General features: G+C 36.5%; 3 protein-coding genes across 4 annotated transcripts; 1 reads left to right on the top strand and 2 right to left on the bottom strand.

Moving 5' to 3' along the window:
- Positions 1-222: 222 nt before the first annotated feature.
- LOC140792080 (histidinol-phosphate aminotransferase, chloroplastic-like) lies at positions 223-5,776 on the bottom strand. 2 transcript variants are annotated; one of them, XM_073142907.1, is made up of 10 exons: positions 5,718-5,776; positions 5,389-5,639; positions 4,712-4,795; positions 3,828-3,982; positions 3,624-3,721; positions 3,307-3,415; positions 2,870-3,027; positions 1,961-2,103; positions 1,632-1,772; positions 223-654 (listed from the first exon to the last, which is right to left on the bottom strand). In XM_073142907.1, the coding sequence occupies exons 2-10, from the start codon at positions 5,596-5,598 to the stop codon at positions 526-528; spliced, it is 1,227 nt and encodes a 408-aa protein (XP_072999008.1). In that variant the 5' UTR covers positions 5,599-5,639; positions 5,718-5,776; the 3' UTR covers positions 223-525. The 2 variants fall into 2 exon arrangements, with proteins under 2 accessions (XP_072999008.1, XP_072999007.1); XM_073142906.1 differs by lacking the exon at positions 5,718-5,776 and having other exon boundaries at positions 5,389-5,702.
- Positions 5,777-8,255: 2,479 nt separating this feature from the next.
- LOC140792418 (proline-rich receptor-like protein kinase PERK8) lies at positions 8,256-14,039 on the top strand. Its single transcript, XM_073143414.1, has 9 exons — positions 8,256-9,917; positions 10,143-10,559; positions 10,652-10,738; positions 10,860-10,930; positions 11,014-11,090; positions 11,175-11,322; positions 11,970-12,131; positions 12,206-12,418; positions 13,526-14,039. Exons 1-8 carry the CDS (start codon positions 9,392-9,394, stop codon positions 12,389-12,391), a joined length of 1,674 nt encoding a protein of 557 aa, XP_072999515.1. The 5' UTR covers positions 8,256-9,391; the 3' UTR covers positions 12,392-12,418; positions 13,526-14,039.
- A 438-nt stretch (positions 14,040-14,477) lies between these two features.
- LOC140792598 (ATP synthase subunit O, mitochondrial-like) lies at positions 14,478-17,953 on the bottom strand. Its single transcript, XM_073143680.1, has 6 exons — positions 17,802-17,953; positions 17,601-17,651; positions 17,266-17,509; positions 16,808-16,920; positions 16,108-16,194; positions 14,478-14,824 (listed from the first exon to the last, which is right to left on the bottom strand). The coding sequence occupies exons 1-6, from the start codon at positions 17,850-17,852 to the stop codon at positions 14,705-14,707; spliced, it is 666 nt and encodes a 221-aa protein (XP_072999781.1). The 5' UTR covers positions 17,853-17,953; the 3' UTR covers positions 14,478-14,704.

Below are 17,953 nucleotides of genomic sequence, written 5' to 3'. Positions count from 1 at the left end.
GTGAGAAGTGAAAATTGACCTGTTAAACAATATATGGGATTATTCTCAGTATATTTGATCTATCCTGATCTTTTATATATGGGATTAATTCTGACTATTTAATATCAGCTGTGGTTACTTTAACCTTCATTCAGATCTATCTATTTGGTGCAATGTTCACTATTGAATCAAGTGTTACCATATCTTTGCCAATTTAGAGAAAGAAGAATAAAATCGAAAAAATAAGCCTACTAATAATCCCTGCAATTATTGGAACACAGAGAATTGTAACAGATGAACTTCCGAGCTTCGGAAAATACAATTAATCCTCTTCCCTTTTGTTCTTATTGGAAAGAAATACCTAGTTTTCCCTTGCATTTTTTTTTCTGGGTGAATCTGAAATTTCTGTATCTTTTCGTACATATGGAGATACAAAAAAGCTCATTTTCATGGAACATTGACTCAGCTGATACTCTTTGAAAGTTTGGACTGAAGAGCTTTAACATGTTCTGGTGAATGGAGGATGTGTTGTTGCAGCAGAATTCCTCATAGGAGATTAAGGCATTGCATTAGGGCATCTGTATGTTCAGGCTTCCCAACCGATATACGAATGTAACCCTGCAGTTCTTTCTTACTGTAGTGCCGGATCATAACACCCATCTTTGCAAGTTCTTCCTGAAATTATTTTTTGACTTGTGAGTAATTGATTCAACCAGATGAACAGAAGAAACAGACACATCTCTGTATCTTCCACACAGTATTAAAAGAACATCTGTAAATTACTATAATAAATGATTTTTGCTGCTCTTGCCATAGTTAGCACAACCAAATCCTGAATACACAGTGAAAATATCAATATTAATATAGGTCTTACACTCCTACATTCATACTAAAACGATCATCATTATTGTTAATGCTACATAGCATCACTATTGCTATACCATGCTTCAGCCAGCCCCTTAATGATGAAGTTAATGAGATCAATATATACTCAGGTTTATCTCCCATCATCTCATGGAGGAGGTAGAAATGGAGTGATGAGTCCTTCAGCACAAGGTACAGTAGAAATAGAGCTTCTAAAAGACAGGATATATACATAGAAAACAGAATTGCCAAAAGCCTAAAATATTATAATATCAAGTAATCTCAAGTCATGGTGACTCTTGTCAAAGGTAAAGATGGATTCGATTACCTTTTAAGTTTTTACAAGCTAGTAGAAAGTACATGTTGTTAACAAAATCTCTTATTGGGTGTAAAGGAAAAAAAATCAGCAAATAATTTGGAGCATGCTTGTGGATATTAAGAGATATCTAAATGATTCTGTGGTGCGACTATATTATATTTAAAAGGTATAGTTGCAAACATCATACAGTTCAATCAATAGGTAATTGTTGTATATGTCTAACAGGCAATATCTCGAAGGAAGCAGCTCTTCATCGCCAGCGCAGTGCTTTACAATGACCAAACTTTTCTAATCAGCGGGGTAAGGAATCAATGGAACTTATGGAAACCAAGAAACTGATTGACACAATTGACAGCAAGGTTGTTGCCATATATTAAACAAATCAACATCCTAATATTATAAGGACAACAATATGTAACCAGCAGAATTGAGAGATCAATAACTACATAAAAATAAGATAAATAATCACCTTCATGTTTTTAGCATCCTTTCCTGATGTGACCTCACAAAGAATGAAGTTGGAATAGCTTGGGTACGGCTTCAGGTAGGGTATTCCTTTTAGAAGATTAAATAACCTTTCCCTTTCTTGCACCAAGGAATTTTTCACTCTCTTTTGAAAGTCCAGCACAAAATTAATAGGCAAAGTTAACTTCAATTACAGTTTAGAATAGAGAAGTTCAAATATCATAGATTCATGCACTGTGTGGCACCAAAGCCTGGCAATAATTCCATGTTGCCACGGGTTGCACTGGTGGCACATAAAACCTTACAGGAGATAATTTGTATTATTAGACATACCTCCAAATAAGCAGGGTTCTGCAGGGCTGCACAAGCAGAAACTTCTGCCGCTACAGACACATTATATGGCTGTTTTGCCCGCCATAAAAATTCAATAATGCTTAGAGGAAATGCACCATATCCCACACGAAGCCCAGCTAAACCTGCATTCATTTACCACATAACTTGAGTTGACAGAACAGATCATGGGAACTACCAATGCTGGATAAGTTTTACTTAAATAATAAATGCTTTTACTAAGTCATACGTGTGGTGCAGTGGCTTTGCTCAGTGCCCAGATCATAAATGGTCACTTATCTGCCTATCGCTTCACTTTAGGTAACTCTTCTACATCATATACCTCATCTATCGTAACCTTTAAATTATATATCTTAATCAATTGCCAAGCAATTTTTTGGTGGCCTGTATATCAGGTTGTATATCTTTTCAAAGTAACTTTAATTATTTCAAGCAGGCCATAATCAGTCTGCATGGCTTATGGAATAAGCCCGGAATCCATCATGGAATGATCAATTCCTTGATCAGCCCTCTGTCTATTTAATGAGTGATGAAGTCAATAAACGCACAACTTTGGGCAAGAGAGGCAGAGCAAGCCAGATATATAAGGATTTCTCACTGCAAATATGCATTTGAATGAGATAAGAAGAATGCAGTCCACTTTCTCTTGGTTGATGAAGCAAATGAAGTAGGTAAGAACAGCCAACAGACAATACCAACAATTATGTGGCCCAATAAGAGGGACATTTTCTCTTCACACAATATTTAGCACTTTAGCAACAAATGAATGCTTGCACTCTACATAGGATGTCTTTAAGGGAAGTGAGTTGAGAAAATTATAGACTATCATTGCCATAGTAGCTTCTAGATAATAGTTGTGATACAGAGGACAAAATAATACAAAATCCATACCTGCTCTTTTGCTAAATGTTCGAAGAACAATCAAGTTCTCATGCTTCTTTACCCATTGCATTCTTGAATTTAAATTAGAGAATTCAATGTACGCTTCATCCAGAACTACTAATACTGGAAGATTAAGTACTTTTAGGAGATCCTCATCATTGATTATGCTGAAGGAACAGGAAAAATACATCCTCGTTAGAAACAACAAGAAAGTAGCATATATATATGGCAAGCTAATGACATCAGAAATAATTTGACAAGAAAAGGGTTATTCCACAAGCATGCATAATACAAAAAGAGCTGTATAATATATTCTGTTCAAGCACCTCTTGTGAACTATCAAATAAATATTTTGATTGCTTTCTTTCTCTTCTTGATTTCTTTTATAATTAAAGTAATATCTTTAATAAAGGAGAAGTTCTCTTTGAATGAAAAAAGGATTATACCTTCCATCCGGATTATTTGGTGAAGTCAAGAAGATGCATTTTGGCTTTTCCTGCTCCACAACTTCAATAATGCGAGGAATGTCTAAAGAAAAATCTGGTAGCCTTGGAACTGTGAAAAGAATGATGATGATCATATAAGAAGTTCTTGACAACAAAGATGCAGAATAAGCAAGCTTACATATAATCAGAAATAAAGGTTTAAAAAATTTCAACTTATATATGTTTAAAAGAAGGTTAGGATGTAAAGTAAGTGCATTGTACTGTGTACCAGTCTTCTGAAGTAAATAAAGATCACATTGAAGAAGCCAGTGGTATACCTTTAATGACCAGAGCACCATTTACTGCTGCATCAAACTCATACATTGTAAATGTTGGAGGGCAGTCCACAATCTTATCACCTGGATCAAGTACACATCTGTAGGATATCATTTGCAGAACAACAGAAAAATTAATTCCTGTAGATATTTGAAGAAATAATATCTTTGCAGCAAAAATGTAATGACTGGAATTTTATCTGTAACCTCATGATTAAGTCAATCAGCTCATCTGCACCACATCCAGCAAGTATGTACTCAGACTCAAGGCCTGAATCTTCAGCAAGAGCAGCACGCAGGCGGCGGCTCTCAGGGTCAGGGTAAACATATGGAAATTTTAAATTCCCCAAAGCTTCAGCTACCTAAAATATCATCCATAATTTAAGACTACAAAAGTGCACATTAGAGGATCCAAGAAGCAATATGTAATGCATGCTATCTGTATGATTAAGTTTATAATGACCAGACATAAATCAAAAGGAACTTCTGGAGGATAGTTATCATATCAAGTATACTTTTGGTAGTTATTTTTGCATGTTTATACAAATACTACATACTTCTTGTTAGTTGTTCCATTAAGAAACCATTGTTTCTACTTATCAAACATGCAATTATGTATGCTTTCAAAAAGAGAAGTGAATTTACATACATATTGCCTTTTACTGTTTTAAAAGGGACTACAAGTTTTTGTGTTCATATGGATATTTAATTCTCTCAGTTCAGGTACCATCACAAAGTATCTAAATATGACCATTACTAGTTAATCCAACAGGAAAATGAAGAGAATACCAAAATCTGGCAGATAAAGCAACTGAAGATCTCAATTCGTTTCTGATTTTTTATACCAGTAAATATGAGAAAAGTTTATGTAGCTCTAGCAAATATAGACATTTTGTAAGTTGCAATAATCTCTTCAAGTAAAAATTCCTTTTCTCCTATTTTATTAACAATAAAACATCCGATATGTCAAATCTCAAAATTCGTGTAACCAGTATAAGTATAATTGACAAGAGAAATGTGCACTGATTGTCGTAGCTATTGGTGTTATTCCATCACAAGTCTTTTAAGGAAGGAGAGAAAGACCAGCTTACCTCCGGTGGTGGACCATATGGATTTTCATTTGCATCAAGCTTGACTATGTCCTCAGGCTTCCTTCCGAGCCGTGTAGATAATACCTATGAGATCTCACAATGTCATGAAGCAACCGATGTATTGCTAATCTTGAAATCGTAACCACTTAACAAGATTATGCATTGTACAAAAGATTTGCAATCAATGGAGGTATTCTGACTAGCACTAGAACACCATAAACAATCAATAGCAAAATGGAAGTGCATCTCACCATGCCTCAATAAGAAATAACTAACATCCAGCCACTTAAACAAAATATCTGAAGTGGCACATTTATTAAATGAGATTTCTTTCTCATTTTGCAAAAGCAATGTAATGTTTCTACATCTCTAACAAAAGCAGACAGCTTTCCGCACTTTTTATACCCAAACTTCGATAGAGATATATGCCATTGTGAAAATCGAAGAGAACACCTGATAAACACAATAAATCTTCAAACTTTTGTCAAAAAAGCAAGCAGTTAGAGAGCTAAAACGCGCACTAAACCAGAAACAGAGCAAGCACGCAGCTTTCTACACTTCCTATACCCAAGTTCAACAGAGACGCATGCGATAAGAAAAAAATGAACAAACACCTGGTAGGCACACCAAAGCTTCCAACTTTAAATAAAAAACAAGCGACCATTCGAGACGAGTACCTCAAAAGGCAAGATTGGTTGATAGGGAGACAACTTTCTGAGGTGGAGACGGATGAAGGAATCGCCTGTCAGACGCCGACTCTTGGCCTCCTCCTCCACCGGAAGCGCCGAAGCCATGAAACGACCAGGATTCCTTCGCGGCCGCTCGAATCCAAGGTGGGTTTTTGCAACGGATGGAGAGGGGTTGATGGAGATTCGAATCGAACCCATCAAAATCTAGCACTAGCCAATTGTACCGCTCTCACCTCTCACTGCTCGTTATAAGGAGAGAGAGAAAAATTAGTTAATAAATTAGAACGCCCAAAAGTCCCAGTTTTGCTACTCCATACCTGTGAGAAATAAAACCCTAAAATGGTCAATTCGGTCAAGGAGAAGAATCTAAGACATTGTCTTTTCAAACTGAGTTGGAATGACTTTAATCATTTTCCAAAATGAGTTGGAATGGCTTTAATCATTTTCCAAAATGAGTGTCTTCTCAATAATCTCGGGAGGTTGGAGATTTGAGTTCTTACATTGGGCATGAGATAATATTTGTGGGACAATAAATTGTGCTAACTCTATTAAAGGATGGTTTAGGTGCCTAATTTAATTATTAAAAATTTTGGTTTAGTATTTACAGGCTCTTGAAACATCAAAAATATTTATTTTTTGAAAAGCTAAAAATAAAAAGGATTAATTACACTTAGACTCTATGTACTATCAGTCTATCATCTTTTTTCCACATACTTTATATAAATATTTTTGTGATATATAAAAATATTTTTTTCGTTTAGTTTTTAATTTTTTTTTATTCATAAGTTATCACGTGCTAGCTATATCAGCAGTTATATGACATGTTTATACCTTACATTTTGAACGTGAGAAGAGAACAAAATTTTAGTTTATCAAAATAATCTTATCTTTCTTGTATAATTTTTTTCAGCTTTTTCGTCTATCGCATCGATGGGCAAGATACTTTCAATAGTTCAAAAGTGGGTCTGCATGTCAAAAAAAAAAAATGCAAGACTTACTAGGGTTGAAATGTAATTATTTCAAAATAAAACTTTAGGAAAAACTTTTATTAATAATTAAAGGCTTATTAAAATAGCCATGAGAATAATGTTAGAAATTCCTCAATAGAAAAGTAAAGATGTTTTGGCCCATAATAAATGCTTTGTTATATTTATGACTATCTTATCTATGAGCTTGTGCTAATCTAAGTTATATGCAAGGAGGAAGGTGAGGAATTAATGTAGATGAGACCTAGGAGAAATATCCCTTTCTTATTTAGGGCCCATGCATCCATGGAGTAGGGACCTCCACATGCATTCACACATTCAAGATCCACAATAGTGCACATACAAACATACATAAAAACATTTTTGGCATTGTATATTTTGAATGGAGAGACTTTTTGTTAGTGTTTATTAATTAAATTTTTTTTAACCAAGAGTTTGAAGAGCTACAAGATTAGGTATTGTAGTGTCTTTTCCTTATCATTAGCTTTTTTTTTTCTTCTAACCTACTATTAAGTCGTCAAAATAATTAAGCTAGCTCGATCAATTGAATCATGCTCGGCCCAATATATATATAAGCATAAATAAAATAAATAAATAATTATATATATATATATATATAGCAATGAAGTGTAGAAGTGACTTGAAATTAGGGTCAAGCTAAACATAAGCTCAAAATATGCTTAATTTGAAATTAGTCCATTCAAGTTTTGATCCATTAGCTTAGTCTATTGTGTGTATATATATATATATATATATATAACTACTATACCCCTACCTATGATTAGCCTGGGGCAAATCATCTATAAAAAAAATTAAAGAATTGAAGAGAGAGAGAGATGTTAGCTATGAGTCAAAATTACATTATGTTATAGTTCTAAGCTTATCCTCGTCTAGAAAAGCATGGAATAAATTATTAGTTACTAATACACAGGGGGAGATGTTGGCATCTAATAACACTCAAGGTTGATCTGCCATCTTATACAATCTAAGAAGAACATGCTATGATTTATTCTATTAATTAATGGATAACTTTAAAGTTTTAATTTTTTTTGTGATTATGCTCATGTTGGATTTCAAGATTACAAAAGTGATCATAACCTCCTATCATATATCAACCTCTTCATTACTTTAGGAGGAAGCAAAACATTTAAGAGGGCTATGAAATTTTGGAACCTACCACCATAATAAATATCCAAATCTACTCTAGATTAAGGTGGTCAAGCAATTTAGGGAACAAAACACACTTTTATTAGCTGGCATTGCTGTTTTGATGTCTTATTCAAAGACAATTGTGCACATATTTGCATCTACAATAAGAGTAAAACTATGCTACTATAGGAGATGGGTGGAAAAAAGATGTACATAGTCTTGTCTTCATCTTTGGTGATAATGGGAAGTAATATTGTTTTGAATAAGATAATATGATAATAGTAATGTTTTTTATTGAGAAAGGGAAGAGAAAACAACAAATTAAAGTTTAAATTTCATCATCATATATTGATATACTATGTTCTAGTAAAGTTATTGACAACTTTACAGAGGTTTAGTTTATAAATATAGTTAAATTAATATTAATTATTCTTTAAGTTAGGATTGAGATTCGGTACTAGCTAATATGTCTGAGTTAGTTCGATGGCATCATCGAATATAAATCTACTAACTGGATTGACTTCCCAATCATTAGATTATAATCTACCATAAGATGTCTAGATACTAAGAGCCACGGTAACCTCACCTCCAATGCTCATATATATTTCATAGAAAAATAGAAATAAAAAACAAATGCATTTGTTTCTCGTAAATTCTCTAGGAGTCGTATCTGACAGTGGGAAAGAGTCGACCCATTTCTTCTATATTCTCTTTAAAATAATAGGAGCAACCACAATCTCTCTCTCTCTCTCTCTCTCTCTCTCTCTACACTAGAGCCGTCGAGTTCTGGGTACGTTCCCTTTTGGTACAAAAAGGGTAGAGGAGAAGAGGAGAAGAGAAGAGGAGAAGAGGCCTGAGGTGAGGTGTGGGTTTCGCTTTTGGTTTCTTCCATCTTACAAGCTTGCCGCATTTGAGTTGGGAGGTGTTTTGGTTGATTTTCTACTTTCTGCGATCTGGGTTTCTCTTGATTTGCCATTCTGGTGTGGAATTCTCGGTAAAGGTGGGATTTTTGGAAGATGCAAGATTAGAGAATGTGCTACTGAGTCGGTTGGCTGTGCTTGGGAGATGGTATGAAGATTTGGGCTTTTGATAGCGTAGAGGTTCTGGAATTACTAGGTCCGGAAAAGCTTGCAAATTTGGTGTTTGAATCTAATCTACTCGTTTGATCGATATAGAAGATAAAGTTGGAAGCTTGCTTCCTAAAAAAGAAATCTTTTGAGAGGTTTTTGGGTCTTCTAATCTTGAGATCTCCTGAAAAGGAGAAACTTTGGAGTGTCTATTGTTAGAGAAGATAAAGATCTGGGTCATGGAGATTTAGCTCTTAATTTGAAAGAAGAGTTATGGACTATTTGAGCCATAATTGGAAGTGAGGAAGGAGCTGAAACAAGCTAAAACTGGCTTCTTCACCTTCGCCTTCTGAAGTGGTAGTGACTGCGGCCGCACCCGCTTCCTCCATTGCTTCCCCATCGCCATCCTCAACTTCTTCACCACCTCCCACACCTCAGCTCAATGCCAACTCCAATCCATCCAGTGATCCAACTACACCACCTGCCTCATCCCCTCCTCATGCTTCTTCCACCCCGCCGCCTTCCGTTTCGCCGCCGCCCGTAGTCTCAACGCCGGCGCCTGTCGCCGTGTCCCCCCCGCCTCCTTCCTCTTCTCCTCCACCTCCAATAGTATCCTCACCGCCACCAGTACCTTCTGCTCCTCCTACTACCACATTGTCTCCTCCACCACCATCCGTCGTCCCTCCTGCGGCTTCTCCACCACCAGCTACCGTCTCGCCGCCGTCCCCGCCAGCTACCATCTCACCTCCACCATCTTCCAATCCCCTATCACCCCCACCACCATCTGCTATGCCACCTACTAGTTCACCTTCACCTCCCAAATTGGCTACACCGCCCAAGAAATCTCCTTCACCAGTAGCACAATCACCTCCTAAGTCACCCAAGAGTTCGCCTTCACCACCAGTAGTACGAGCACCTCCTCCTTCTAAGTCGCCGAGCCCTCCTAATCCTTCACAGACTCCTCTTTCTTCTCCTGCTTCATCAGCTCCCAGTAACTCTTCTGCTGGTAGAATCCCCTCAACACCATCTAGTCCTCTACCCTTGCCTTCTCCTGCCATTGCTGGTGACCCTACTAGGCCAAGTAAACCAAGTTCAGATATATCATCAGGTTCTGGTGTAGGAGCAGATGGCAACAACTCCTCAAGTGGCGGGCTTAGCGCTGGAGCTGCTGCATCTATTGTAGTTGTGATAGGCCTTCTTGTGCTCAGTTTGGTTGGGGCTGCTATGTGGTATGTGCGAAAGAGGAAAAGACAAATTGATGGTTATAGTTCTGGGTTTGTGATGCCATCACCTTTTACATCGCCCCCAATATCAGGTTAACTGCCCCAACCTTTCTATTTGATTTTGCAATGATCTTCAAATATCTATTTTAGCTATAGATAAGACTCTTCAAAAAACTTGCTATGCTCGTCCTAGAAATGCTTTGCAGAATTTCTGACCTTTGGTAATTCACAATTTAGAAAACTTTTTCTTGTTCAAGAATCAAAATAGGTTTAAGCGTTTAATGATTATCTGACAAATTCAGCATAGCTTTCCTCAGGAGAGTCACAAAATCCAAGGGCCTCATCGGTTCCTCTTGTATATAACAGCAACAGCAGTGGAAGTCGCAGGTTAAAAAGTTCAGGGACTGACATAAGCTTGGGCACTCCAAAGTCATGGTTTACTTATGAAGAGCTATATGATATTACCAACGGCTTCTCAGCTCAAAATCTTTTAGGTGAAGGTGGATTTGGTTCTGTGTACAAGGGTTGCTTATCGGATGGAAGAGACGTGGCTGTAAAACAACTCAAAGATGGAGGTGGACAGGGGGAGCGTGAGTTCCAAGCTGAAGTTGAAATCATCAGTCGTATACACCATCGGCATTTGGTTTCACTTGTAGGGTATTGCATATCAGAGAACCAAAGATTGCTTGTCTATGATTTTGTGCCTAACAACACACTTCATTATCATCTTCACGGTATGATGTGTTTATTTACTTCAAAATTTACCGATCATTATTTTGTGAAAGAGACTAACAGCAGCTATTTGTTATGTTCATTTCGTCTGCAGGTAAAGGAAGGCCAGTAATGGAATGGGCAATTAGGGTCAAAATTGCAGCTGGTGCAGCTCGTGGAATAGCATACCTACATGAGGATTGTAATATAATCTTATTCTTCTATTTACTTACTTTATCCTCACATCTTTTGGTTTTCTCTATCAATTTTATTTGTTATCATTTACTTGGTTAGCTAGCTTGGTCTTATTGTTGCTTTGGCAGGTCATCCACGGATAATTCATAGAGATATAAAGTCCTCGAACATTTTACTGGATAACAACTTTGATGCTCTGGTGATCCTCGATTTATTACTGTGGTCTTGGATTGATATATTATGCTTCTTAATTTGCTATTAATTGCGCCATTCATGAATTAGGTGGCTGATTTTGGCCTTGCTAGGCTAGCTATGGATACAGTCACTCATGTAACTACCCGTGTGATGGGGACTTTTGGGTAGGTGAATCATTTGAAAATTTCTATTAGGGATATTCATTGTAATGGAAATTTTGGCAATAAAAAGATTGGCATGATTTCTAGGTATATGGCTCCAGAATATGCATCATCTGGTAAATTGACAGAGAGATCTGATGTATTCTCATTTGGGGTTGTGCTATTGGAACTTATTACCGGGCGGATACCTGTTGATGCATCTCTGCCCTTGGGTGATGAAAGTCTCGTTGAGTGGGTAAGCTCAATAGTAATTCATTCTTGACCCTTTCTCTTTTCTTCTTTTTGCAAAGCTTTCGTTGAAGATGCTAATACTAGCTTCATGCTTGATTATGAAAAGGCTTCACAGGACATGCAATGTTAAGGTATAACTAGGGATATGCAGTAAATATACTAGTCAAACTTGCTAGTGGAAACTTTCATGCTTATAAAAGGAATAAATGAAGAACATTTTGATGTAGAAGTTTCTCTTTGATTCATATAGTAGAACAACATTGGAATTCTGGGAAAGATGCCAATTATTGGTTTTGCGTTTGTTACTAAAACTTCTCTCATAATGTCATCTTCTCGCCGGTATGTAGTATGGTGTCGTCCTTAAGATAGCCTATTTTTCCGGAGCATCGGAACTTCTCTATCGAGCTTGATTATGTAGTCTCAGATAATTGATATTGGATTGATCTTGAGAGTCTGATAGCATATTTCTTTGAGTTTTTCTTTTGATTTTATTACTAGTGGTCTGCAAGTTGCTACAACTTCTATATCTTGTGAACTACAAGCTTAGGCCTTCATTTTAAGTACGGTGGCATTGTCTTCAATGTCTATTGCTCTTTGTTTTCTTTGGAACTCAAAAAATTTGTTTAGTAATTGTCAATTGACATTTCTCAGGCAAGACCATTGCTGACTCAAGTGCTTGAGACTAGAAATTTTGAAGAGTTGGTTGATCCTAGGCTTGAAAAGAACTACAATGAAGTTGAAATGACTCGTATGATTGAAGCAGCAGCTGCATGTGTCCGTCATTCAGCATCAAGGAGGCCCCGAATGAGTCAGGTAAATATTCGATCTTCGAAGAAATGAACTTTAACTCTGTTGATTTTTATTACATCTTAGATGTTCCTTTCCAGGTCGTGAGAGTTCTTGATAGCTTGGCTGAAATTGATATCACTAACGGTGTTCAACCGGGAAAAAGTGAACTTTTCAACGTGGCAGATACAGCAGAGATCAGATTGTTTCAGCGAATGGCATTTGGTAGCCAAGATTATAGCTGTGATTTCAGCCAATCTAGTTCAAATATTCGAAGAGATTTCTGAAAAGGATACCTGCAGCTTGAAGATGAAGTAGTTCTTTTCCTTTTTGTGTTGCTATATATATATTTTTATCATAATGAGGATAATTATGATTTCATCTTTATGATATCTTTTTTAGTGAAGTGAGGTCATACATATATATCATCTCCCAAGTACCTAGAAGTTGGACATGGTTCCATCTATCATATGATCTTCATGGAGCAACTACTTTTGGCTATACTAAGATGATAGGCGACTTTCCCAGATTATACTTATTTAAGCAAGTCATTGGTCATTCATCCTCTACCACCAAACGAAACGTAGTAGTTAATGGAGATACTATCATGCTTCTGCATGATGGTTGTCTACTTGTATTCTCATAATATTTAAGTAAACAAGAACTGCAAAATATGCAATCCTCGATTAGATTAACATTACTCGTGTCATAGACATACTCTCATAATTAGAGTTGGTTCTCTCAAATTTACAAACCTTCCTCAAGTTTTATTCCTGATAGTTACGTTCTTTCTCTCAAATTGACTTTCAAAATTATAATTGTTTACAAAACAGCAACTCTGCCTCATGGTATCTTGAGGGCAGTGGACATTAAAACCCTGTACTTCAGGAGGATACCTATATCTGTGTACATTTTTGCATTATTATGCTTGTGCTGAATCTGTGGAATCCTCTATGTGCCTGTATTCTGAACATTCCAAGAATCCCAACATCTCATAGTTGCTGACAGTAGTAATTCAGATTTCAAGGTCCCAAGAAGATGTAGGTTTTCTGTTTAAGGTTTTCTTAATACAATGATTAGTTGGCATTATTAGCTGCAAATCTCTCGTTAATATATTGATACTATACAATATCTTAACATCCTGTTAGATGTTCTCTGTTCTTTCTGTCAAATGCAACCTGAAACATATACCATTATTATACATCTCATTGAAGAAAAGTATTAGATAATAGGTTATATATAAATGTTCATCCATTTTGACAATGTTTCCAAAATACTTCTCCCTGAATGCCCGTGCTAACCTTTTAGAATTCTAATATTACACTCTCAGAATGATGCAGGCCTTTTTGTACTAATACCTTTAGTTAAACATTAACTGAGTATCTGCAGACTTATTATGTCTTTCTTTATCTTGATTCCAGATTATCCAAATGATCTTGAAGTCTTGACGTTGCGTTAGATTGCCGCTTTGACCTTAAAGGTGGTGCTAACTCATGCAAGAAAAATGGACCCAGTGGGTGACAAAGGGGAAGGGGAGTGGAGCACTCGAAAGATATCAATCCTGACTAGAGCAACATAACAACATGCCTTTGTCTCTCACATCAACAAGAGGATTCTGGCTCACAAGCAACTTTGCAGGAGGCTTGAAGTCATTTTACTCTGTTTTTGGATAGGAGGCAAGACTACATATGTGAATGTGAGGTGAAAGAATTGACCATGGGGGCACCACCACTTTGTCCTGACTTCTTTGCCCACAAGGAGCACTTTGTAGAATTCTTTGACTCTTCTTTCAGAGTACCAATGATTTCAGATTCTGCAATTGCTTCAGCTTTAAGACATCCACTTAGAACTAGTTGTTAGTTTCCAGGAACTCTCGATGTATACTTGTCATTATCTCTCTTATTTTGGCTTAATTGACAGTTCAAGTTTGTTCAATCTTTTAATTCAGTAGAAATAATTAGGAATATTTGGTGGAAGACTTCTCTGGCCGAAAACATAGCTACACAAATTTGAAGAGTCAAACATGGCATTTTCAACATTCCACTCTACTAACTATAAAACCTAGTGGTCCTAGTTAATATACTAAATCTTATATATATATATATATATAACTTTTTGGTCTATTCATTGTCTTTGTCAGATGTGTGAACTTTTCTTTCTTTTTTTCATTCCAGAAAATAAAAGCATGTTACATGGCTAATTTTTAATATATTCAAAACAGAGCCCTAATTCTATACAGCATCCTGATTATTTACCTGGCATATGAGTATATTTTTTTTCAAACTAAGAACTTCAAACATTAGCTTCGAATTTGAATTCCGAGGTCCTTAGTAGTTGCAATCAGAGGTAGGTACTTAAAAAAATGTTGACATGTTTGATCACTTCAAACACTTCGTTTCACTGATCCATTGAGATCCTCAAAGAAAAGAAATAAAGGGAAAGAAATATTTGTAGGTTTTACACCTATATAAAGCAATATAACACAGCTTTTCTTTAGAAAATTTATTCCAAACTGAGATAAGACTCTAAGTAGTAGCTGCATGGAGCAAAGGGTGTACAAAGTAGGGTTGGTTGATGCTGCCATGAGTCATTAAAAGCAGTCAAAAGTGGACAGGCTCCCTCAGAAACTTCTCCATTTGCTTGGCCCTAGTTTTTATTGACATGTCAAAGACCTTCTGCCCAAATTCAATCACCAAACCTCCAAGGATACTTGGGTCAATCTGTGAGAGAAAAGAAGAAAAAAGAAATATTGCTATTTCAATCAATCTATTCTCCATCAACTTGCATCTGAAAAATTGTAGTAAAAATTAAGATTAAATCACAAAATCGAAGAGGGCATCTATTGGATTAAATCACAAGCTGTGGGATTTTTCATATGTAAAAAAAAAGAAAGAAAGATAAACAAGTGCCATGGTATACTTGAAGATTTGATGCACAATGATTTAAGAAAACCTTGCAAATATAGGGACAAGAATCATATTTGGTTCTTGACTAAATTAAGTCAACATAATAGCTTAACTTAACCAACAAAGTAGGCAAACACATTATACTAACAAATACATCTACTTTCTATCAAGAATTATGACAGATACTGTCTTATCCTATAAATGATCTAACATGTAAAGTTCCGGATACTTGATCATAAGTTTGAACAGTCACAACCTAATATGCTTGCTTAAGGCTTTGAGAAAGAGGATATGTAGTGGGGAAATATCAGAACTTGAATATTAGTATCATTTTCTTTTACATGCTAGTAGCTTATTAATGATTAATTCTGCGACACATACTTGAGTTTTGTCTGACAGATATTTAACCTGATTTAATGAGCAGAGAATCTGATTGATCTAGTATCTTGTGATCCAAGGGTTTTAATAATCATAATATGATGAAATATCTTATACTCTTCTGACATGCAGGAACGAGATCATAATCATTTGGGGTCTCTGGATAATGAGATATGGAATGTGCATCCGCAAGACTGACAACAATGGTTCCAATTGTCTGAGAGGACTCAGGAGCCAGAAATGTAGAACGTAAACTATTAAGCTTAAATATTTTGAGAAGCCACACCAAAACTAATCCCCTCCAAAGATCAAATCTTCCATCCATCAGGGGAAAAGACACTGAACATGTCACCACACTGCTTGGGAAACTATACGTCCAAGGCTCATACCTAGATACCACTAATTTCCTTTTCTCCCTCAATCAATATTTTCCAGTAATTGGTCTAAATGTTTAAGATAATTCACATATAAGCTAAACTGAGCATAAGATAATTCAAATATAGGCTGGGAATGGGCTCTTCAAACTCCAAGAAGAGTGAGGTTGCATCTACTTTAGTGGTGATAGTATAGCGACATTGACAATGCAAACTGAAGCAAGATAAAATGTATTAACAAAACTGATAAAAAGGCTTTAAGAATCCACAAAGGATTAACACACTAGTACTGAAGGGAATCATTACCAAAAAAGGATGCAATACATAATAAAATCAAGCAAATACCTTCTGTTCAAGCAGCACTGTTTTCCCCTGGCCAAGAATATCTACCAAGGTCTGCTTAAGTTCCTTTTCCTCCTCTGCAGGAAGTGGCTGGAAAACAACACAAATTGAATGAGCAGTTATTTAAGACAGGGGAAGCATATAGACATAATACAAGGGCAAGACAGGCCACATTGGAAGAAATTATTTTGTTAATTACAGACCTTAAGGACTTATAGTGTAGCTTCCTTAGATGTCAAATTAGTGTAGCTAACTTTAGTCATGCTTATATAAATCAGAAGGCATATATTTTGTGATATGGAAGTCAAATGGTGCACCCGTTTCTGCCTTTCATAATGTTTTAAAGACATCTATCTGTTTGATAGACTGAGGTACCAGCAATAGCAAACTACCTATCGACCAACTGGGATGATTAAATCACAAGGAAGAAAAGCACCAGTGACCTCCACTTGCCTACCAAAATGTGCTTTGCTATATATTATTTCTTATTCAAATACCATAATAGCATGAGACATTGTTCAAATATCATGAATTCCACAGTCATCAAGAAAACACTAGGTCACTGGGGAAGGACACAACATCCATTTTAAGAGGATTAAAAGGGACACTTTACTTATTTGCATATTCGCATTTCTACAAGTTCTTATTTATATTGGCTAAGGTAGCTATATATTTCAAGGATTGTTGTCGAATATCAACTTACAATAACAGTTGTGACAATGACCTTCACCTCCCCCTTATGCGCCATGGTCAAATCAACGAACCTCTTGGAAATGCGATCCATATGTCTTAGCCTCCCATTATCAGCCAAGACAGCTGCATTAAACAGTTAAATAAGAATTGAGAAAAAAAACCTTACAAATATCATCATTTAATAACAAAAACTCACAGTTGTCATTGAGGTTAACTGGGTACCAGAAGGACCTATATGGAGGCTACCTCAGGACTCTTAACAACTCTTAATGCATTCAAGTCATGACTCATCCACTTCATATATTCCTAAAGTGATTATATTTAAGTCTCCGTAGTTACAACTCCATCAGCTCAAGACGAGAAACTTAACAAACTTGATTTGTCGAAAAAATCTCATGTATCTTTGTTTTAGAGTAAGCTCCTCCCAATATGTAGATAAAGAAAAAAAATGAAATTCATTTTTGATACCCAAGAAATTGATTGTGACATCGGTAAAACCAGCTTCAGAGAATATCTCTTGCACAGCCTTCACCCTAGTCTCTCTCGGCACAGATGAATCCTTCATGAATTGGGAAAACAATGGACTCTTTTTGGAAGCCTCAACAACATCAAGAATCTCGGATTGAACCTTGTCCAAGGCATTTGCTTTGGAGGCTGCAAGGAACAGCGCAGATGCATAATTTCCTGAGCCACCAAACAGCGATAACGGCACCTGTGATCGCGAAACGAAGCAAGACATGAAATTAACCCAATTTCTTTACTCAGTATCCATAAAACATTAAAAAAAAAGGTGTCTCCTTTACCTTAATTTTCGCATCGCTCGACTTAGTTTGAATCGCAAAGCTCCTGAATCCCTGGAACAAAGATATCTCAGAAACAAAATCTCACTGTTCTCTATCACTATCAAGATCTTAATCAAGCTAACACCATCGCTAACATAAAAAGGAAAAAAGAAAGAGATGATGATTTGAAGCAAATTCCAATCCACCGAAGCAACTCGAGACCTCGCGGAAGAGAGGAGGGAGAGCGGATCCGAGGCGCCGCGCAAGCGCCATTTGGGGGTGGAATCGTATTGGATTTCTACTCTCCGATGCGGAGGATCGCGAGATGATCAGCGAAGTGAAGACCGGAAGAATACCTAAGCCGGCCTGAGCCC

The sequence above is a fragment of the Typha latifolia genome, chromosome 7 (genome assembly GCF_019914945.1).
Source record: "Typha latifolia isolate L0001 chromosome 7, TyphaL0001v2, whole genome shotgun sequence".
Lineage (NCBI taxonomy): Eukaryota > Viridiplantae > Streptophyta > Magnoliopsida > Poales > Typhaceae > Typha > Typha latifolia.
This window is presented reverse-complemented; position numbering and strand designations above follow the sequence as displayed.

Excerpts from the sequence above, each read along its gene's own strand:
- LOC140792080 (XM_073142907.1), bottom strand. The coding sequence starts at position 5,598 with ATGGGTTCGATTCGAATCTCCATCAACCCCTCTCCATCCGTTGCAAAA. Across the intron at positions 3,722-3,827 it reads CTGATTGACTTAATCATGAG|ATGTGTACTTGATCCAGGTG; the intron begins GTTACAGATAAA and ends GATATCCTACAG. Across the intron at positions 1,773-1,960 it reads AGAACCCTGCTTATTTGGAG|AGAGTGAAAAATTCCTTGGT; the intron begins GTATGTCTAATA and ends GACTTTCAAAAG.
- LOC140792598 (XM_073143680.1), bottom strand. The coding sequence starts at position 17,852 with ATGGCGCTTGCGCGGCGCCTCGGATCCGCTCTCCCTCCTCTCTTCCGC. Across the intron at positions 16,195-16,807 it reads TCATTGTCACAACTGTTATT|CCACTTCCTGCAGAGGAGGA; the intron begins GTAAGTTGATAT and ends GTTGTTTTCCAG. Across the intron at positions 14,825-16,107 it reads CAGTGCTGCTTGAACAGAAG|ATTGACCCAAGTATCCTTGG; the intron begins GTATTTGCTTGA and ends TTTCTCTCACAG.
- LOC140792418 (XM_073143414.1), top strand. The coding sequence starts at position 9,392 with ATGCCACCTACTAGTTCACCTTCACCTCCCAAATTGGCTACACCGCCC. Across the intron at positions 10,560-10,651 it reads ACTTCATTATCATCTTCACG|GTAAAGGAAGGCCAGTAATG; the intron begins GTATGATGTGTT and ends TTTCGTCTGCAG. Across the intron at positions 11,323-11,969 it reads ATGAAAGTCTCGTTGAGTGG|GCAAGACCATTGCTGACTCA; the intron begins GTAAGCTCAATA and ends GACATTTCTCAG.